At 52.0% G+C, this 22,500-nt stretch overlaps 1 protein-coding gene across 1 annotated transcript in view; it reads left to right on the top strand.

The window, feature by feature from the left end:
• Positions 1-2,320: 2,320 nt before the first annotated feature.
• Positions 2,321-22,500, top strand: part of LOC134015957 (regulating synaptic membrane exocytosis protein 1-like) — a gene marked incomplete at its 3' end in the record, with an annotated part of 24,994 nt that continues 4,814 nt past the window's right edge. Inside the window, 23 exon segments of the mRNA XM_062455434.1 lie at positions 2,321-3,283; positions 4,395-4,696; positions 5,422-5,872; positions 5,874-6,363; positions 10,090-10,130; positions 10,666-10,776; positions 11,332-11,431; positions 11,669-11,792; positions 12,324-12,370; positions 12,567-12,682; positions 12,778-12,908; positions 13,234-13,405; positions 13,850-14,003; positions 14,384-14,440; positions 15,583-15,736; positions 16,147-16,263; positions 16,865-16,927; positions 17,528-17,605; positions 19,182-19,310; positions 20,508-20,597; positions 20,955-21,032; positions 21,924-21,968; positions 22,435-22,500. The exon segment at positions 22,435-22,500 is cut by the window's right edge and continues 48 nt beyond it. Coding sequence (XP_062311418.1) covers positions 4,398-4,696; positions 5,422-5,872; positions 5,874-6,363; positions 10,090-10,130; positions 10,666-10,776; positions 11,332-11,431; positions 11,669-11,792; positions 12,324-12,370; positions 12,567-12,682; positions 12,778-12,908; positions 13,234-13,405; positions 13,850-14,003; positions 14,384-14,440; positions 15,583-15,736; positions 16,147-16,263; positions 16,865-16,927; positions 17,528-17,605; positions 19,182-19,310; positions 20,508-20,597; positions 20,955-21,032; positions 21,924-21,968; positions 22,435-22,500 — 3,113 coding nt within the window.

A 22,500-nucleotide genomic window follows, 5' to 3' on the forward strand; every position in this document is an offset into this window, starting at 1 on the left:
CCTCTCCCTCTCTCTCTTTCGCTTAAGCTCCTCTTCTCAATTTCTTTTTGCCACCTCTCTGTCTTTTCCTCTCTCTTTCTCTTCCTCTCTCTCTCTTTCTCTCACTCCCTCTCACGCCCTCTCTATCTCTCTCTCTCTCTCTCTCTCTCACTCCCTCGCCCTCTCTCTCTAATGCATTTTCACTCACACCCTGAGCTGGTAGATTGTTCCTCCTGGCTTGCCATAAAACATTACAGTAAACCTTTATTGGAGCCAACAGTAACAGCTCCAGAATCAATCTGGGTTTACAGTAAAAGGCCCGTATGATCACTAAAGCCTGCATGAGGACAACCTACCACCACAGTACATCCCTGTTCTAAAACAACACTGTGTGAAACAAAGTCATCCTTCAGCTCGAGCAACTCAACAACATAGAGGGGTTTGAAGCAACACGATTGATACTGTGGATATCATAAAACTCTGGAAAATAGGAGAACCTACAAAGATACTCCAACAGTCCGCTACTATGACAGAAAAAGAGTCTGCGGTATGACATGCGAAACACCTGCGCTGATCCAGTCTATCGCTGGGGGTGTACAGGGCCAGCTGTACGGCTGTCATCGCTCTTCTCTAAGCAGGCGAGGTGGCGTGCTCGATATGGGCTGGGCTCGTCTGCCAGCCTCGCCCACAACAGTTGATCTATAACCTTATTAGGTGAAATGGGAGCATTATGTCGTTTGCGGTCGTCTCTCTCTCTTCCCTCCCCCCCCCCCTCCCCCCCATTCATGATTTACCATTCCCTGAACGACTGCAGTTTTCACTCCTCACCGCGACCAATAACGTCAATCTGTCAGTGTTAGTGTGTGTGCTCGTGTTGTCGGGCGGGATGTGTGCGTTGGGGGTGTGTGTGTGTGTGTGTGTGTGGGGGGGGGGTATACTGTACACCAACCCCCACCCTCATTCAGAGACCCTTGCGCTCCATCCAATCACCCCGTTTACGGAACAAGCTGACACCCGCAGGACTCCAGACAAGCGGCAGACGTTCCCTCCGCCGCCGTGTGACCGCCCCCCCCCCCCCTCCCGTTCCAGATGGGGGTGGCGGAAGGAGGGTGAGAGAGGGTGAGAGGGGGGAGCAGGGGATGGTGAAGAAAAGAAACGTCCGTTGATGAATGACAGTGGCACGCCGCCTTCATTTGTTGGGTCAGCGTGTCGTGTCAGTTGAGGAAGTGACTGGCTGGGGAGATGGTTGAGTTCAAGGTTTTCCCAGTGTTGTGGTTTGGCCTCAAAACCAATTTGTAGTATCCCCAACCCAATCTTGCTTTCTGTTGAACCATTTGTAGTATATGTTTGTGTTTTGCTGTCCTTTAATCCTTCTACATCTACTGTATTTTGGTTTGCTGCTGTCCTTTGAGTTTTTTCACTTACATTTTCTTTCAAAATGTTCTTTCCTTCTCTCTCTCTCTCTCTCTCTCTCTCTCTCTCTCTCTCTCTCTCTCCCTCTCTCTTTCTCCCTCTCTCTCTCTCTCTCCCTCTCTCTCCCTCTCTCTCTATCTATCTCTCTCTCTGTCTCTCTCTCTCTCTTTATCCCTGTTCACTGTGAGTTGGTTACCATGGAGCGGAGCATTCTGTCCTGCACAGTTAGGTTGGCACCGTTACTCGTTAGAAATGGCATTGCTCACACTCAAGCCAGACACACACACACGTCGTGCACATTTGCAGACACACACACACGTCGTGCACATTTGCAGACACACACCCACTTTTCACCCACAGGCAAGTCGCCCACGCCAAGCAAAAAAGCTTTCATAGACAGTACATTCTCAAAGACACACACACACATAAAAACAGACACACACACACACACACACTCTTGACACATTGCGCTCCACAGGATGCAGTGAGATGAACTTAAGGTGACATCAGAGTGGGTTGCTTCTAGGGAGATTCATCTGATTGGTTGTCTCAGTAGTGGCACTACCATCACCCTCTGAACACACACATGAACATATAGTGAATACACACATTGGTAAACACAGACACAGTAAGAAACACATACTCAAACAAACAGTACACGACATGTCTTGGTGCATACATGAAACGCTCTCAAACTTAACAGATGCACACAGGTTCATAGAGGCACTTACACACACACTTACACACACACACACACACACACACATAAACAAAGCACACTCCACTAATATCTGTCACGCTATCCAGGAATGTATGGCTCAGGATTATTGTGTGTGTGTGTGTGGGCGCATTATGTGTGTGTTGTTCTATCCACATAATACACTCAGGTTTTAGTGGCCTACATTATTGTATTGTTTACATGATTTTCCCTCTGCGTTGGCTGCAGAGTCTGTGACACATGGAGGCGTGCTATTACGAACCCAGAAATAGTTTGGTCTCAGATGGTGTTCGGTTTTCAGATTGAGTGGATAGTATCTTGTGTGCGTGCTACTGGAATCGTTCTTATTCAAGGATTAACCCCTAGTATTTAAATTGCGCCTCTTACTCTGCAGTGGGAAATACTTAATCTGTGTTTTTGTTGGTAGATCCTCAACCCACCATCAGTTGTATTCATCTTTGAGACCATCTATTTTAGTTGTGCAACTCCCTAAACGTACCTCGGTTATAATAGACCGTCCACCTTACATTGCTATCCCGCACAGTGCACTCTATGAGATTGCTAATCACTAAACTGGTTAATTCTGTCTTCATTTGAAGCAGCATGAGGAGGATGAACGGGGGTGGACTATCCTAAAAGGTCGCTAGTATTGGTATGGGGGCTTGTATTGTTGGTTGATGATGAGTTGAATAATGGTGAAGAGCTGAAAGGATTATCAGCGTTCGCTAATCTGTTGCCCTGCCTGCTCCAGTCTCCGGGAGCGAGTGAGAGCAAGGAAGGAGGTTATAATACTGAGTGAAAGAGTGTGTGTCGCCGGGTGCCTGACCGACAGCTGTGGGCCGAGCGCGCAGCTGATTTACTTTAGATTAGTCTGGACTAGAGCCAACTGGGATTCAATCAGGCCAACGATGCGCCGACGCGCAAGCTAACCGCTATTATCACTTGATGCCCAACCGACCTACCAGCCGACATTCAAAGAGCATTGTCTCTTCAGTGCTTTTCCTAGGGTTGTGCTTCTTAATTAAAAGGGACACCAATACTGGGAATATACGTGACATATCTGACCTAGTTTGGATTTATTTTGTAGATAAACGTGGCATCATATTCCAAAGGGGACTATTTCTGCTTTTGCGCGTGGAAGAGGGAGGTGACATTCAGTAGCCATGGCTACATGTGAGTATTGGTCCCAAGTGATTGATAGTCAGTTTGTTGAAAACTCAGAGCTGACTTCACTTCGCCTAGTCAAGACAGTATGGGGCATTTTTATATCCCAAAAGTCGTGCCATGACTAAGATGTGGCCTCAACGACTTTTACCTTATTAGGCTATTCAGAAGAAATACATAACTTAGACAACTGACTGTGCTTTCTCCATCATCAGAAAGTTAACTTTTTCCTTTATGTCTTTTATTTGATAAACAGTGAAAGTTTATGAGTTGTAATAATAATATTATTGGCACCACTGCTTTCTCTGACCATAATTGTATTTTGTATTGCACAGTGGAAGCCAGTGGAAGGACACATCATTTGAAGTACTTAAATAACCTACCTTTTTGCCTAGATTCAGTCACACCAAACCGTTCCTTAATGAAATAATAATTACAAATAAACAACACCTATTGGCACCAGCAACAGTCTGTTAAGTTCAAGAAAGTCCAGCTGTTGTCTGCAAGCATCAAAGGCCTTTTGTAAAACAGTTACCTACTAGGCCTTGGCTTCCATGGATAGTGAATACCAAGTGAGATACTGCTGTGTTGCATAGTCTATCTTCCATCCTCTATCTGTCTGCCAGAGGGCTTCAATATTTAATCAGCAGTGAGCGGAGGGGGGAGGGAGGGAGGCAGGAGTATAGCCTTGCAAGGTATTTTAGGAAACCTCTGTCACTGGACCCATACAGTAGATGGATGAGCTTTCACCGTCGCTCTGGGAGTCGGCGGGAGAACGTCTTAAAGAGGAAAGAACAGAAGGTGTCATTGTCGGCGTTTCTGTGATCTCTCATGAAGATGTCTCCGTCTCCACCTCCGTGAATGCAACTGCCCTGTGCTTATCTTCACTTAGATACGCGTGAGATCAAGTTGAAATGAAGACAAAAGCTCATTCTGTACGGGGACAATGGCATATTAAAAGAAGGCCGTGCACAACTGCTTTCCTCTACACACACTGTGACACTGTGTCTGAGTCTCTGTGTTTGTCTCTGTCTAAAACTGCTTTACAAACTGCCATATTAAGGAGCCCAGTCTCTGTGAAGCATCCAGTAATCTCCTCTCTCCCCCTCCCTCCCTGTAGGTTATGTGGGTATGCAACCTGTGCCGTAAGCAACAGGAGATCCTCACCAAATCAGGAGAATGGTTTTCAGAGCCGGGGGCGCGTCCAGTGAGCCTGGGCTCCGCCCTCAACAACCCAGCCGTGGGCGGTGATTCGCCGCGGGACAGGAAGCTCCTCCGCTCCAGGTCCCAGGCCCCGCCCACTAGCGCGAGCGCGGGGCAGCCGGACGGAACACAGACGCCAGCCGGGGTCACCGGGGTCACCGGGAGGGGAACGGACACCATGCCGGCATCACGGTCTAGGAGTGAACCGCCACGAGACAAGTATGACACACATAGACACACATCGACACACACACACACAAGAACGACACACAGAGATTATTAGCCCGTAGCCTTTGGCACACTGCATCATGCATTGGTCTCACTCACACATGAACACATCTATTTTTTTTTTTGACAGGAACTCAAATCTGTTCTGGTGAAAAAAAACATTTGGGGATATGGGTTGCACAGTTGCTTGATTTTTTTTTATGCCCTATTGTGAGTCGTTTTGCCTGTGTCCTACTAGTTTAGCTCGAGCTGAGAAGCTAGTTGGGTCACAAGTGTTAGACTTGCGACGTATTTAATGTACTTTGTTTGGAGTCTCATGGGTAAGCCGGCTATGGACACCTAAACACTGATTGAGAAGACATGGTGCCACAAGCAGATTTACTCTTTACTGAAAAAGTGGATATTCCCTTCTAATCCTCCACCTGCTCTTTGTCTAGATGTCTTGACCTTTTGTTCTGTGGATTTATTTCAGTCTGACTACATATGGTGTGTCAGACTAAAATAAGTGTATCCAGGAGTGTTCAACAAAAGCACCAGACACACCTGCATGCTCAAGGTTATACTTACTCTGCTGGCGTAGTCTTGTGTGGGATTCATTTTCTAATGGAAGGTGTTCATTTAGCCAACGCTTTTTCCCCCCTTTGCAACACGACGGCGTGACGCTACGTTGAATGTTCGTCATGGCTGTCCATCTCCCCCTCTCCCCCTCTCCCCAGGAAACGTCCCGTGTCCCTGCATGAGCAGAACGGCAAGACGGCGGGTGTGGGGCGTGGCGGTGGCCGGAGGCTCCAGGGGAAGCTGTCGTCCCAGTCATCCCAGGACGAGCGCCCCGGGCCTGGGGAGAGGCGGGACGGCCGGCGCCTGGAGAAGGTCCGCTCCCAGGACTACCAAGACGGGGAGGAGGAGGGGCCGGGCTCCCGGGGCCACGCCCAGATGGACCCGCACCGGCGGCGCCAGGAGGACGAGGAGCGCGAGCGCCGGCGGCGGGAGGAGGAGTTCCAGACGCGTTACCGCAGCGACCCCAACCTGGCGCGCTACCCCGTCAAGCCGCAGAAGGAGGAGCAGGAGATGCGCATGCACGCCAAGGTGTCCAAGGTGCGCCACGAGCGTCGCCACAGCGACAACGCCATCAACGAGGTGGGGCTGGAGGGGGGAGGAGGAGGAGGAGGAGGGGGGGGGGGACGTGCCTGAGAACCGCCTCGGTAGGCGAGGGGTGGGCGGCGGAGGCGGCGGCGGGGTGGGCGACGCCGACCGCAAGGCCCTGTTGGAGAACCACCGCGCCTACTCGATGGATAGGACCGTGGGGGGTGGCGGCGGAGGAGGAGGAGGAGGAGGAGGGAGGCCTCAGCCGGTCGGCGGCCCGCGAACGGGGCCCCATCCCGGGGGGCCCGCGCCCGCGGACTGGGGGCCCAACAAACTGGAGCCTGGCCCGGCGAGGAGGGAGAAGGGAGGCGGGGGCGGCGAGAGCCTGCTGAGAAAAGACTCCCAGAGCTCGGACCAATCGGAGTCTCTGCGCCCGCCCCCTCCCCGGCCCTATAAGAGCAAACGGGGAATTAACAAGCGTCAGATGTCCATCAGCAGCTCGGAGGAGGAGGGCGGCTCCACACCAGAGTACACCAGCTGCGAGGACGTGGACATGGAGAGCGTCAGCGAGAAAGGTCAGTAGGCGGGGCCGCTCAACAGCTGGATGCCCCGGCCCCGGCTGGGCTTACCCCACAGGTCGCCGGAAAGCTGTCACTCTGTCCCCCCCCCTCCCCCTGTCGTAGATTTCGGGTTCAGATCATGTGGCGGGATGGCGTTTGTAACCCAGCTTTCCTCATAGTTCCCTCACGCGCTCTCAGCCTGTTTGCTCATGACCTCATGTCCTCTCATAGACACGTCGCCTCTTGTTGTCTTGTAACTTCCTGTCTCTTGCAGCATGCTCACGTGAAAGTGAAGCCCTACTTAGTCTTACCTCCTTATGTCCGTGTATTCGTCTTTTTTTAACTGGCCTACATAGTGTACCTTTGTTTTGATAATGTCAGAAAATAGTTTCCTGTTGTTTTTTTTTATTGTTTTTTTTTTTTAAGTATATCTGTGATGTGAATCCATACATATTTCCATACATATGTAGAAAGCTCCAAACTGTCGACATGAAATAGCCATCTATCCTGGAACGCTGCCACGTGACAATGCAATCTTTTTCATTTGGCTTCAACCATTCCTTCTGCGTCCAACAAATGTGTTTGAATAAACACATCTCGATGTCCCTGTCATTTATGTGACATATTATCCCCCTCTTCTGTTTGCCCATCAGTTTCTAAACAGGAAATCACATTTCAGCCCTGTTACCGTGCCTGCACCCCTGGCACCACTGCTCTCCCTCCTGTTTTCCAAACTTGCTGTGATTTAGGACAGCCGATTTTCAGATTTAGGTCAACAAGCGAACTCGCTCTTTTTATGTAACGCTCCTCCGCGATGTTGGACCATGACGGGGTGTGACCTCACAGCCTGCATATTCACGTTTGTCTCCTCTTCAACTAGCAAAGCCATCTTAAAAAACAAAAAAACTAAAAGATAATCTAAAGTAAGATTATGTCATATACAAAAGAGAAAGATAATGTAACAGTATTCCCTATGATATAGCTTACGAAGATATATAAAACCAAGTAGGCCTATGCTACTAGGCAGTGGGCAAATCCTACTATGGTCATGTGGTTGGGTGTTAGTCTTCGCCTCACTGAAGTAGGCTACGTAGCTAAGATAGCAGCGTTGCGCTAACAGCACAGTCAAGGGGCTCATTTCGTGGACCTATCTGCTCATCTCGCTCCCCAGTCATCGCGTCGACACCCCCCTCACCCCAAACCAGATGTTTTAACCCAGATTAACAGTTACACCCGGGTGGCCATCGAGTGCAGGGGTGGGATTATTAGCCGTCTTGAATCATCGAATGGGGCGGGAGCCAGGATTCCCCCTCTGAGTCTCCCACTTTGATCGGATAGAGTGAAGTGAAGGGAGTCAAGCTCTATAAGTATTTCTGTATAGATCTTAAATAGCCTGCAAGTTTGTCATTAATGTGAACATGGGCTGATCAGATTTATGTTTCTGGTTCTACCTATATAGTCCACTCAAATCTATTACACAGTTTGGAATGAGAAATTGCTAATTGTTTGGGAAATCGTTTAGTTGTTTACCGTCATATGTTTTAAAAAGCTTCAAGCACTCCGAATTTACATAATAACAGCGTTCAGTGGGGTGTGCATGGTACCACACACTTTACATACTGTTTAGTGGACCTGCACGACGGTTTTACTGATGCAATCAAGTCGGTCAAATGAGATTGTAAAACCTTTACGTTGTGCTATATAATATCCCGTTGGGTGGCTGGCAGTTTGAATACTCCAGCCGTATTGGAGAAACAGACCCGACCTTTTTAAGAGCTTAAGGAAAAGCTTTATAAAATGAAAGCTCTATTTAAAGACACTGTTGACGTGATTTAAGAGTGCTAAGAGTGTATTTACAGTAATAGGAAGCTGAGGATTCCATTTCCGGCAATGTTATTGGTCGGTTTCCTGAAGTGTTGAGGGGATGAAGAGGAGACTGCCTATAGGAAGTGACGAGGGAAATTTGACCTGCATTTGAGTGTCAATGTCAGTACTCACACATACAGTGTGTGAGTGGGATAAGTTTTGTGTGTGTGTGTGTTTTAAGAAGTAATTGATGCCCATTAACAACCTGTATCCCAGTTTACAGTAAAGTGAAAAGAGTGATTGATTTCCTAACCATGGCCCCAACCCTTTACCTCTTCTTAATCCGTTATACAACATGGACAGTGTGTGTGTGTGTGTGTTTGCCACCCTCCTCTCTGACCAGGAGTGCTCTGAGGTCACTAGAGGTCAGGGTAAAGCTGGACCTGTGTCAGCCTGTCTCAATGACCTGCTTCATCCTAGTTATGTAGAGTGCCTCTCTGTTGCATCACAGAGCAACACCTTTCGATTGTAAAAAAACAAACAAACATGAAAACAAACCATGGGATTTTGTGTTTGTGTTTACGGCATCATAGGAGCTACTGAGTAGACTACTTTTGGATTAGTTAGAGTCGTTATGAGAGTATAAATCCTAAATTTAGGATTCATACTGTTTAGATTACGGCAGCAAAACCTGCTGTGGTCAGGGAATATGATCAAGTTTGTGATCATTAGCGTTACATGCACTTAAGACATCCTTTGATGTCACTTTAGGAACAAGAACAACCGATATTATGTTATCTTCTCTAGTGTGTGTGTGTGTGTGTGTGTATGTGAGTATGTGTGTGTGCTAAAAACTGAACTCAGCATTTTAGCAAAGTCGCTAGTCAGCAGATGTTCCCTCAAGCGTTCTGAGAGCTTTAGAAGTTGTGTTGTGTGATACTACCTCCACATCCGGCAGCTAACACTCACAGCGTCACAAACATGCCGACCATTTGTCATCCGTAGACAACCAAGCAACCTGGTACTGTCAACTACTGTTATCGCAAAGTCTTATTTTACCCTGGGAGTCGGCACAGAATGTGTCCTCAAAAGTCTTGGCTTCATAGTCACCATTGGGCAGTGACTTCCCGTCACCATCCTCAGAAGTGCCCTCGTTACGTTTCAGGACAGAGATTTCTCTACCGAAACCAAGAAATAGCCCGAGCCCTCGTCTGGTGTCTGTAGCCTCCAGCTCTCCAGCTCGTCCCAGACAGCCATCAGATCCGTGGCCATGCTTGTCTGCCAGCACCCTGGAGCGCTCCCAAACCCAGCCCCCCCGCCCTCTCCTGGGGGAAACTTCAAGCTCCCAGATAGAACACCGTGATATCACTCTGCTGCCGTCATCCTCTGAGGATGCGAGGGGCACTCGAGGCTGTGCCGGCGCCGACGCGGCCCGTCTGGTCGTGGTTAGCGCTCTGGGAAGGGTGGCGCTCTGAGGCGGGTCTGATGTGTGTCCAGTACTGCTCTTTGCCACCATCTGTTGGTGTTAATGAGAGCTGGATCACTCCGTGTGTGTGTGTGTGTGTCTGCGTGTGTGTGTGTGTCTGTGTGTGTGTGTGTGTGTGTGTGTGTGTCTATGTGTGTGTGTTGACTGTCCCTGGTCTTTTCTTTGTCATGGATGCTTCACTGAGCTGAATTCAACTGTTGTTTCATAACTTTTCCCCCGCTGTGTTTGTCTTTTCCTCCCTCTCTCTCTCTCTCTCTCTCTCTCTCTCTCTCTCTCTCTCTCTCTCTCTCTCTCTCTCTCTCTGTCTCTCTCTCTCTCTCTGTCTCTGTCTCTCTGTCTCTGTCTCTCTCTCTGTCTCTGTCTGCCTCTCTCTCTCTGTCTCTCTCTCTGTCTCTCTGTCTCTGTCTGTCTCTCTCTCTCTGTCTCTCTCTCTGTCTCTGTCTCTGTAGGTGACTGGGACTGCTACCCACTTGATCCTGCAGTGTGGCATGTAAGTTTCCGGAGAATGTGACAGATTGTGGTCCTCACCACGCTGGCGCTGTGGCGCCCATGTCACACACATGCAGGCATACTGTGGAATAACAGATTACCGTCTAGCATCTAACAGATTATGGCCTGGCCTATGTTCTCGTGTGAATAGAACACTTTGTTCTGAACTGTTGTGGGTCTCACACCCATCCTGCCCTGTTTGTGTCCCTGCCACGCCCTCCTTACCTCCGTTCACCTCTACATCCCCCCTCTTTCACCAACCTCTCTCTTCCCCATCCCCCCTATCACCTACCGTCCCCTTTCGCTCTGTCTGATGGGATTAAATCACTATCCTTCCATCTCTCTCTATCTGCCTCTCTCTCTCTCCCTATTTTCTCCCCCCCCACCCTCTTTTGCTCTCATCCTCTATCCGCCTCTCTGCCCCCAACTCGCTCCCCCTCGCCACCTTTCCCCCCTCTGCCTCCCCCTCTGCCTCCCCCTCTGCCTCCCCCTCTGCCTCCCCCTCCCTCTCCCCCTCCCTCCCTCCTTCCGTGCAGCATCCAGTTACGTGGCAGCCCTCCAAGGAGGGCGATCATCTTATCGGCCGCATCACTCTGAGCAAGAGGTCGGCCATGCCCCGAGAGGCTGGCTCCTTACTGGGGCTGAAGGTGAGGTGGAGGGAGGGAGGGGAGGGGAGGGGAGGGGAGGGGAGGGAGGGAGGGAGGGGAGGGGAGGGGAGGGGAGGGAGGGAGGGAGGGAGGGAGGGAGGGAGGGAGGGAGGGAGGGAGGGAGGGAGGAAGGAAGGAGGGAGGGAGGGGATGTGTTACTCTGATCTGATACCAATTACACCACAACACCCCCACACATCTCCCAGGTAGGGGGGGTGCCACACTATTAGTGTAGCTCCCTGGCCTGAGCGCTCTGCTGGCACGACCCCTGGAGGTAGAGGGTTGTGATCCGATGTGTTGTCGGTACCAGAGGTATGCAGGGGGGAGGTGGGCGGTGGGCAGAGGAAGGACCAGGGGGTGGGGGGGTGGGGGGGGGGGTGACCTGACACTCATAAAGGGAAACCATAATGTGGACTTCACTGTCCTTCGGGACCCCTGTAGCAAAGCATTAGCGGACGTGGTCAGGTTATTGCTACCACTTAGTGATGGACTGCTCTTCCTCATTACGCTTTGTCCTGTGTGTGTGTGTGTGTGTGTGTGTGTGTGTGTGTGTAGGTGGTGGGAGGGAAGATGACAGAGACAGGAAGACTCGGGGCCTTCATCACCAAAGTAAAGAAGGGAAGCCTGGCGGATGTGGTGGGACACCTTCGAGCAGGTAGGCGGGACCTGCTGAATCCAACCAATCACAGGCCAATACCTGGGTAGCAACTGGTGACCCACTATTTTGACCCACGAGTTTTTACATATATTTGGATAAAAGCGTCTGCTAAATTAATAAAATGTGAGTGAATACCAATGTAAATACGATAATACACTTGGTGCAGGTTGTTATCTAATCAGAGGTTGATAACCTGTAGCTCAGAGCTCAATCAACCGCTGTTTGGTTTCCCAGGTGACGAAGTCCTGCAGTGGAACGGGAAGTCGTTACCGGGGGCGACCAAGAAAGAAGTGTACAACATCATCCTGGAGTCCAAGGCGGAGCCTCAGGTTGAAATAGTCGTCTCTAGACCAATAGGGTGAGCCGTCGCGTTAAACACAACACAATTGGTCATTCTGTTTTCTGCTAGGTGCTATTTGACTTCAATTTCAATTAGTTGATTTCATGGCCACTTCTGATTTGTCTCCTTCTTCCACCAAAAAGATCTATCCATCGCATAATATCCAAAAACTTCTTGAGAAAGGTCTATAGAGCCTACCAGTAAGTCGTGAGCTAATCACTGTCCTGAGGCCCCACCCCTTTCCCCCCCAACCCCTCCGACTTGTCGAGAAACCCATCTGTTAGACCTCCAAATCTTTCTCCTCCTCACCCCTTCGAACCCGATACCCTGTATGTTATAAAGTGCCTATTCCTTGAACATCCTAGTTGGCCTTGTATCCTTCTGATGCTTGTATCCAAGTCAGTGTTTCGTGTCCTGTGTGCGTGTGTGTTTTGTCTTCCGAGAATGCACAATGACTACTGAATGCTTGGTTCTGTCCTACTGCTCAAGCTAACAAGCTAACAAACTAACAAGCTAACAAGCTAACCAAGCCCCTCTCTCTTCCTGTAGAGACATACCGAGAATCCCGGAAACGTCCCATCCTCCTTTAGAATCAAGTAAGCAGCCACCACAAGTTTCCTCCCTCAAACCCCCCCCCCCCCCCCCCCCCCGCGCTCTCACTGTCAGCTTCCGGGCGTACACAAATCCCTGTTAGAAACCCCCCTTGCCCTCCCTCCCTCCCAGCCCTGAGTGTGTGTTGACCTCCTGGTGGTTCTCTCCTCCCCCCCCCCCCTCCCCCCGTGTGTCTCCCAGCGGGCTCCAGCTCGTTCGAGTCCCAGAAGATGGATCGCCCCTCCATCTCCGTCATGTCGCCCACCAGCCCCGGCACCCTCCGAGTCCTGCCCCTCGTCCTGCCTGGCCAGCTCTCCGTGAGTGACCCGCTGGGGGGGGTGTGGGGGGGGAGGGGTCAGAAACAGAGAGACATCCTCCAGAACAGACGGTTTGACCCTGCTTTTTTCCTCAGGTCAAGCTGTGGTACGATAAAGTGGGCCACCAGCTCATCGTCAACGTCCTCCAAGCCATAGACCTGCCGCCCCGGCTCGACGGCCGCCCCAGGAACCCCTACGTCAAGATGTACTTCCTGCCTGACCGAAGGTAGGCAGAGCCCTCCCGTCCAGCATCGCCGTCGCTCGTCCCTCTACAGAGCTGACTTCCTTACTCACACACGAGGAAGCGCACACTACTGACACGGTGTCCGGGTTAACCTGGGGGGATGAACATAGCATGTCAAACGTTCAGGCTTTGTATCTCGTTTGAGAAGCACCCAAGTAAAGACACTGTATATCATCTTGAACGTTGATAAAGAATAAATACCTAATAAGGAAATCTCACAGTTCAGTGGGGGGTAGATGGATGTAGACCAGCTGAGGGTTGATCTGACCGTCTCGCCCCGCGCGCCCTGTTCCTCCTCGTCCCCCAGCGACAAGAGCAAGCGGCGGACCAAGACGGTGAAGAAGAGCGCCGAGCCCAAGTGGAACCAGACGTTCCTGTACCCCCACGTGCACCGCAGGGACTTCAGGGAGCGCATGCTGGAGATCACCGTCTGGGACCAGCCCCGGGTGCAGGAGGAGGAGAGCCACTTCCTGGGAGAGGTAGGGAGCACACACACACATGTACACGCACGCACACACTCTCAAGGGCGTAGATGCCGTGAATAAAATGGCAGGCATGTACATACAGGTACTTCTTCTCACTCTCTCTCTCTCTCTCTCTCTCTCTCTCTCTCTCTCTCTCTCTCTCTCTCTCTCTCTCTCTCTCTCTCTCTCTCTCTCTCTCTCTCTCTCTCTCTCATCTCTCTCTCTCTCTCTCTCTCTCATTAACACCCTGGATGTCCTTTGCCCCTCAATATCCTGTTTTCCTCCTCTGTGTGTGAATCCCTCTGCATTGTGTGGATCTCTCATCCCTCCTCTCCTCCCCTCCTCTCTCCTCCTCATCTCCCTCCCTCCTCTCCTCCCCACCTCTTCCTCTCCTCCTCTACTCACCTCCTCTCCCTCCCTCCCTCCCTCCCCTCCTCCTTCTCCCCCCTCCCCCCTCAGATCCTGATAGAGCTGGAGACGGCCCTGCTGGACGACCTGCCCCACTGGTACAAGCTCCAGTCCCACGACGTGTCGTCCCTGCCTCTGCCCCAGCCCTCGCCCTGCCTCCCCCGGAGGCACATCCATGGGGACAGCCCCAGCAAGAAGCTGCAGAGTAAGGCCCCTTGGGTGTGGGCGTGTGGGCATATGTGTGTGTGTGTGTTTCTCGGTGAGAAACAGTGAATGGAAATGTGTGGCTGGGTATGTTGGTATGATTGTGCACTGTGTGTGTGTGTGTGTGTGTGTGTGTGTGTGTGTGTGTGTGTGTGTGGATGCTTGGTAGGGCTTCAGTGTGTGTGTATTTGTGTGTGTGCTTTGAAACTAACATCAGAGGTATAGATTTGTGCCTCTTTCAGTATGTTCTTTGATTAACTTTCTATGAACTCGTCTGCGTTCGAGATCGATCGCAATTTCCAGGGAAGACTCTCAACACAGCTGCATGTGTGTGTGCGTGTGTGTGTGTGTGCGTGTGTGTGTGTGTCCGTCACTATGCAGGGTCCCATCGCATCATTGAAACAGAGTGTGATGAAGGTTTAACGGTAGTGACCAAAGGTGGGTGGGGGGCATGGTTACCACGGTTACACAGACTGACCTAGAGGTCGTCCAGCACTGGGAGAGAGAGAGAGACGACACCTGCTACTGAACACACACCTGCTACTGTACACACACCTGCTACGCCACAACCAAACGCCTTTCACCGCACCAAAACTAAGTGATCACGAGTACCCTTTCAAACTTGATGACTCAGTCACGTGTTTTTGACCCACACACACCCCAAATTCAGAGATAAAATACAGACCGGTTCCAAGAACGAATGTAACCGGATATGCATTCAAACGATGCCTAAATTGTAGCCTTCCTCGGCCCACGCACACTGCATCCACAGCCCCTGGGCGAGCCCTCTCCTGTCTCCTCCTCTGCTGAACACCAGCAGCACCAGAACGGGACCACGTGGAGCACTGAGCGCATGGTAGATTCTAGAACTCTCCACCGCCATTCCACCAACTCTGCCATCCTCCTGCATGCCCTTTAGTAGAGCCTGGGGCTCCTTCACTGCGGACCGACTTGTGCCTCTGTGCTGGGATAAAGTACACTCGTTTGCCACCAACAACCTTGCTCTTTAACAAGTCTTCCCAGGGGCTGCTCTGCCCCTGCCTGGGCTAAATGCTCATCTTGTAATGCAAGGATGATGCATTTTGCCGGATGTGGGGAACAGACAGCTAACTTGGATAGCTTATTTCAGCTAACTTTCCTGTCAGCCGTTTGCAGTAGGTATTCTTTATCCCAGGGCAGAGCTCCATCTCTGGCATGGGTCTGAGCAACATTGCTGTCGTAGCAGTGGTGGTACCAACTGCTGTAGTAGTGCTGTAGTAGTAGTATTAGTACTGTAGTGGTGGTGGTACACCACCAGCATGATATCAGTCGCTTCTGGAAACTTCTGTGAGAGGATGACGGTGGTGTCAAAGGTGCGCTTGGTTTCTGATGTCACGTAGCAGTACACTAATGCCTTTATCCTCTGTGTTTGTTTATGTGTGTTTGTTTGTTTTTGTGTGTGTGTGTGTGTGTGCATTTATGCTCCGAATGCGTGTGTGTACACACATGCTTCTGCTTGTGGGTTTTCGCTTGTGTGCGCCTGTGTGTGTGTGTCTGTTATCTTTGTGTGTGTGTGTGTGTGTGTGTGTGTGTGTGTGCAGGTGCGGAGCGCAGCTCCAGGGAGAGGGAGAGAAGCAGCACCCTGGCTGTCCCAGAGCAGCAGAGGCAGGTCCAGCATCGCTCTCGCTCCGTCTCCCCTCACAGAGAGGACCAGGGCAGGGCCCGCTCACGGCCCGCCTACGTCCCCATGCAGAGGTGGGGGGGGCCCGCTCACACACACTCTCACTCACACACTCACACACTCACGCCCACACACACACTCACTCTCTCACACTCACACAAACACAAACACAGTCTCACACATACACCCCCACACACGCATACATGCACATACACCCGCATGCACACAGACAGACTGACACACACAGCTTCTCTCTCTCTCTCTCTCTCTCTCTCTCTCTCTCTCTCTCTCATCTCTCTCTCTCTCTCTCTCTCTCTCTCTCTCTCTCTCTCTCTCTCTCTCTCTCTCTCTCTCTCTCTCTCTCTCTCTCTCTCACACACACACAGTATATTCAGACAAACTGACATACACACACTCATGCACATGTACACATACACACACACACACGCTGAGTTAACAGTATACTGTATGCTCCATGCGTTAGGAGTCTGGACGAGATCCCTCAGAATCGCCACCACTCCCACTCTCCCTCCCGTTACCACGGTGCCCACCTGGAGCACCAGCGCTCTGGGGACTCGGACTACGAGTACTCCGAGGACAGGTAACCACGCCCCGGTAACCACGCTGCCATGGTAACCACGCTCCCTGGTAAAACCACACAGCTGGAACGCTTGGAGAGTTTAGGACGTTACTACTGGGGATCTTAGGGTTTCTGAAGGGAGTTCTTGTTTGTTCTTCAGGCGCCTGGTGTTGTGAACTGCAGGCACTTTAACAGAGATAATGTCAGAGTTAGAGGGTTGAGGGTCTACTTTGAGACTGTGGATGTTATTGCTCTTGACACACATCTCCTCAGTGGAGTTTTCTACTGTCGACTCCCGTATCTTAGCAACTTGATGAAGTTGAGAAGGTTGAGAACTGTGTTTCAGTCCCGTGCATTGTACAACCCTAGTTTTGCTGTCGCACTACTAATACTACTAACTGTCTGAATGACCTCATAATAACGTATGGAAGTCGAGCATCGTGATTAATACCAGTGCTGATGCGGACTTGCCAACTCAGACTTTATGATTTCTTGATTTCTCTCATTCATATCCCACGGGCTCGTCTGATTTGACATCCTCTTACGTTGTGTTTTTTGGGGTTTTCCTTTTGTTTTTCTTCTTCATTGGTTGTCAATTTACCCATCGCCATGGCGATCACAGTGAGGTCCTGGAGATGCACAGGTCTATCCGGGGCGGGAGTGCCGAGTGCCTGCACACAAACAGGTAAAACACCAACAAAAAACGACAGCCAGATGTCCCAGACTTTACTGTTATCCTAGCCCCTCATCTTCCTCCTCCTCCTCCTCCTCCATCTTAATCGAACCAGATCCATCATTTCATCATCTTCACTCGCTACGTTAACAGCCCATCTTAACTCCCTGTGTGTGTTACCTCTGTGAACTGGGGTAGCCGTGTGTTGTGTTTAACCTGTCACCGTGTCCATGTGAGGTCCCTGCCCCGCCTAGCCGGTGCCCCCCCACGCTTGCTTCTATGTGCCCACGCGTGGAACACGCGCACCCTGTGACTCCCCACCCACCCAGTTTCGGCGTATCCATACACCCCATGTCCGACCGCCACAAAAACTAGGACCCCCTCCACTCGCTGTCACTGTCGCACGCCCACCCAGGAAAACACTAGACCTGGTCACAGAGAGAGACGACCAGAATCACCTGCTGCACCGCTGACGTCACAGAAATCTCTTTTGTTGAACTCAACCGAGCGTGAATGTGTTTTGTTTATATTTTGTCTCAATTTTCTTTCCCCCCCCCTTTTTTCTTTTGCTTCCTGTCTCTTGCTCTCGCGTCTCGCGTCTCACACATCCAGAGGTGTCACTAGACACAGCAACACCCTCCCTCCCAAAATGCCCCTTTTAGCAAACGGTGTCCACAAAGACATATACAGGTAAGCCCCCTCCAGTAGTCGCCACCACCCCAAATGCTCCCGCCTCCCCCCTGTCCTCTCACCCAAACCCCTGGTCTCATGGACGGCCTCTGGAGGCCCGTGACGTTTAGCCGGACGGGGGGGGAAGCGACGACGTCGAGTCAAACGTCGAGTCGACGTTTCCTCCACGTGACACACCTCGTGCTCCGGAGAGCTCCGCCCGTGCTTGCTGCGTGCTTGGTGCGTGCTTGGTGCGTGCTTGGTGCGTGTTGTGCCCCGTGCTGCTTTGGCTAACCCCCCCCCCCCCCTCCGTGCCAACCCCCCCCCCTCCTCCCCCGCTTCCTCACACGTGTCTCTCCTTAACCGGCGCCCTTCCTTCCCAAAACGCCGACTTGGATGTGATGTCGCCTCTTTGCTTTCCCCTTCTTTTTGTTCGTTCGCTCGCACCCCGCCCGACGCAGCGGGACGCGACGACAGCCTGCGTCCAGGGTTACTCGGAGAGCCATTAGGATAGCTTAGTTGTCTAAACGTTCCTAATCCAAGGTTGTGAACCATCACCATCCAGACCTATTAGATGTCCCAGCCCTGGCACACACAGGCCCGTGTCCATGAAACACGACCGCAAAACCCTAACTCTGCCCCGCGGTACGGAGCGGAAACTCTCTAATCCTTTGTCCTCTCCCGCGTATCACGAGCTGTGCTTTGTTTCCCAGTGTTAATACAAGTGTCCTGGGCCCCGCCGGGAAAGCTCTAGATGTTTAGATGCTCTTACGCAACCGGCATTACGTTTAATCCCTCCGGATATGCCGGAGTGGGAGGCGTCAAGTCTCACGGGGGGGGGGGTTAGGGTCCCCGGCGTTGCATCGTGACAGCAGCGCTCGCCTACATCACTGAGGTCTGCCCAGGACGTGGCTGCTTTGGTCGTGCGTCCGTGGGGTCGTGTTTATAGACTAGGGCCTGCCGCCGAGGGCTTTTCGCTGAGTTGAGTGAGGTTTGCTTCTCAGGTCTGCCGAGGTTTTCAGATTTCTGGTGTAATCCCGGAGCCGCATGTTTTGCGCGTTGCTTCGAGCTGTTCCGTCGTGCGGGGGACGGCTTCTAGGCGCGGCCCTCTATCAGACAGTCCTGCATGTGTACTCTTGTTAGGAGATCATGGAAGAGAATGGGGGAGATTAGAAGGGATTCGATTCGATCGTCTACCAAATCTGGATTCTCTCCTAGATCTCGAAAAATTCCAATACTATGTTATAATCCCACTGAAGGCTGTTTGACTATTGGTTGCAATAATTTGAAATTCAGCAGTTATTTTGAGCAATGACCTTTTGCCAGTGATTAAGTTTGCTTTCTGCATGCCCGTTTTGAGTGTCTTCTCTCTCTTTCTTTTGGCATGTCTGTGCAACTGTGTGTGTGTGACTGTGTGCGTCTGTGTGTGCGTCTGTGTGTGTGTGCGTCTGTGTGTCTGTGTGTGTGTGTGTGTGTGTGTGTGTGTGTGTGTGTGTGTGTGTGTGTGTGTGTGTGTGTGTGTGTGTGTGTGCGTGCGCGTGTGTGTGTGTGTGTGTGGCGCCCCGCTGCCGTGCATGTGCGCCGGGCGTCCCCGTAGCTCCACTCTCCCCGCCTGCCTAAAGAGCGAGCCGGCGGCGCGGCGCCGGCGGCAGGAAGGGGGCGTGGCCACGCCCCGCAGTGTCCTCACGCACCGCGTGCTCAGGTTCACTGACGAGGTCACGGTTAGGTAAGAGAGAGGCGGGGGACCGTACCGCCCTCCTCCCCCCCATGTTCCCCCCCCCTCCCCCAGGAATACCATCCGAAACACCCCATCACAGATCTCTCTCCCTCCCTGACCCCCCTGGTTCTTGACATGACTCCACATCAAAATAAACAAAGAGCTATACCGTACACACAAGTCCTTTTGTGGCGTGCGGGGCATACGTTGAGCCTTTGTATGTGCTGCGTCATGTTGCACGGCAGTTGCGCCAGCCATCTGTCATCGCGTCGCCAGGCACAGAGAGCAGCGAAACTCTCTCTCCTCTCCTCACACACTCTCTCTCCTCTCCTCACACACTCTCTCTCCTCTCCTCACACACTCTCTCTCCTCTCCTCACACACTCTCTCTCCTCTCCTCACACACTCTCTCTCCTCACACACTCTCTCTCCTCTCCTCACACACTCTCTCTCCTCTCCTCACACACTCTCTCTCCTCTCCTCACACTCTCTCTCTCCTCTCCTCACACACTCTCTCTCCTCTCCTCACACACTCTCTCTCCTCTCCTCACACTCTCTCTCTCCTCTCCTCACACACTCTCTCTCCTCTCCTCACACACTCTCTCTCCTCTCCTCACACACACACGCACACCAGGCAGGCTTCCTCCCCACAGTGAGAGGAGAGCCAGGCCGCTTGTGTTGCAGTTCGCTCAGCTCTCCTCGCGCACACGCACACACACATACCCTCATGCGCACTCTCGCTCACATCGCGCACGCGCGCACAGGAACACGCTGCCCCCGTCCCTCCTCCATCCACTTAGAGTGCGTTCCCATGGCAACGCTCCAACCTTCCCTCCTTGGCTTGTACTACAGGATATGGCCATAAGGGCCAGTGCTCATGATAAATGACGACTGAACAGTATACATCAGGCCCACTTATACTATTAGATATAGATTGTGTCTAATGGATTTTCCTGTCGTTTCCTCTTTCTCCTCCTCCTTCTGTCCCTTCTTTGTTGTCTCTTGTTCCCCTTTTTTTTCTTTCTTCCAACTGGTCTTTTTCTTCTTCAATATTATTTTTTCCATCCTTCTCTTTTGCTGTCTTGGCTCTCCTCCGATTGCACCTCTCTCTCTTTTCCCATCCCTCTCTCTCTCTTTCTATCTCTCTCTCTCTCAATATATATATATCTCCCCCCCTCACTCTCCCCCTCCCCTCTCTGTGCTGTAGTGATCTGCAGCCATCGTTGGACAGAGTTCGGAGTGCCAGCACCACCTGCCTGAGACCAGACACCAACTTCCACTCCCCCGATAGAGACAGGTAACACACACACACACACACCACACACACAGACCCCCCCCACACACACACACACACCACACACACGCAGACCCACACACACCACACACATCCGCTGGACGCCGTCACTCGCTGTCCTCACTGCGGCCGACATTTCACACTGACCCGTAACGATTCACATCGGCACCTGCGCCTGACCCCCCCCGGCCGTGCTGCGCCAGCCCGAAGCCCCTCGCTGCCAGCGGCACTCCGGGGCCCAGACACGCTCTCACCCCTCTCACCCCTCTCCTCTCTCTCCCCCTCCCCCTCTCCCTGTCTGGCCACCGGGGGGGCGCTGCACCCCCACCCCCCCACCACCCCCCTCCCTCCTGCCACCAGGTGCTCCAACTCTCTGCCCCGCCGAAGGCCCGCCAGCCCCAGGATCTTAGTAGAGCATGCCTCCCCAGAAGAAGACAGGTACCGCCCCCTGACCTCTGACCCCCCTCCTCCTGGCCTGGGCTGAAGCCTTGATACTCCCCCGTCCCTCGCTGTCGTAGTAGCTACTAGCTAGCCCGTGCTGTGGAGTGCCAGCCTTCCCCCTCTCCTCTAGCTGTCCCTGCTCTGCCGCGGTGGACTGAAGTCCCTCCCCCCGCTGCCGTGGCTCCTCCCCTCCCCCCCCCCCCACACACCTCTACCAACCCAGCCTCTACACCTGCTGCTACCCCCCCCCCCCTCGCCCTCCTCCACCTCTACCCCGTGCCCCCTCTCTCCCCCCCCCCCCCCAGCCTTCTACACTTGCTCCCCCCTCCTCCCCCTCCTTCGGCAGTGAGCTTCTGTGAGCTGCAGTAGATACAGGAGTTCGGTGTTTGAGCGCTTGAACGCGTGTAGCCTTGACGACCCGCTGTCTCTTCTCCCGGTGTTGTTTCTGCGACTTGAGCTGTGACCCTGCCTCCTCCTACCCTGCTGCTAGTGACCCTGCTGTTGTTGTGGCTACGGGCTTCGCATCAATACCGCTGTGTTGTGGCGTTTGTGTATCATGGACAAGATGTGTGTCTCTGTGTGTGTGTGTGTGTATGTGTGTATATCTCTAGTGTGAGTAAAGCAAAATGTGCATAATGAGTCATTGTTTTTATGAATTTGTTTTTTGGAATAATCAGAAGAACATTTTTCCCATTTTGGTTTCTCCATTTTGGTCACCCATCCTCCATTTTGTGTCCTGTTCTCTCTCTTCTCTCTCTCGTCTCTCACTTTCTCTGGCTCGCTCTTTACTGTCGCTGTTTACCTTCTTCGCTCCCTCTCTCTCTCCCTCTCTCTCTCTCCTTCCCTCTCTCTTTCCCTCTCTCTCTGTGTCTCTCTCATCACTGCTAGGCCTAACTGTCAAAGAGGCAGCAGAAAGGCCCTGGAGGGGGACAGGTAAGGTCATTCATCCATCCATGTCTTCACCCCATCCTCCCGCTCGCTCCCACTCATCCTCACCTCAGTCATCCCTCCATCATTGCATTGATGTACTGTATCCAGATTGTAAGACAGACACATGTAAAGACCCGTTTGTTATCCATGGGATGACCTACTCGGACTTTTGATTTTGATTGTAAACCTTTCATGTTGACTAGTTTTCTTTAAGTCATTTGCACCGTGTCTTCCTATTTTGCATATCCATCGTTAACCATCACTGCATTCACTTACATATTTCAATGAATTTATGCTAGTTTTCTATTTGGTAACCATTCCTCATAGTAGTATATTCTTCCATGCTCTTTGGTTTAATTTCTTCCCCATTTTTGCGAATTTTAATTTATCCTTGTCTTCCACACTTTCTTCCTTCCTTCCTTTCTTTCGGTTCTCTTTCTCGTCATGTCGTTGTGCTGTGTGGGCGCAGTCGCATGCAGCCCACCTCCATCCTGCGGGGGAGCAGGGGGGTAGGGGGCCCACTGCGCCCCTTCAG

The sequence above is a fragment of the Osmerus eperlanus genome, unplaced genomic scaffold (assembly GCF_963692335.1).
Source record: "Osmerus eperlanus unplaced genomic scaffold, fOsmEpe2.1 SCAFFOLD_360, whole genome shotgun sequence".
Lineage (NCBI taxonomy): Eukaryota > Metazoa > Chordata > Actinopteri > Osmeriformes > Osmeridae > Osmerus > Osmerus eperlanus.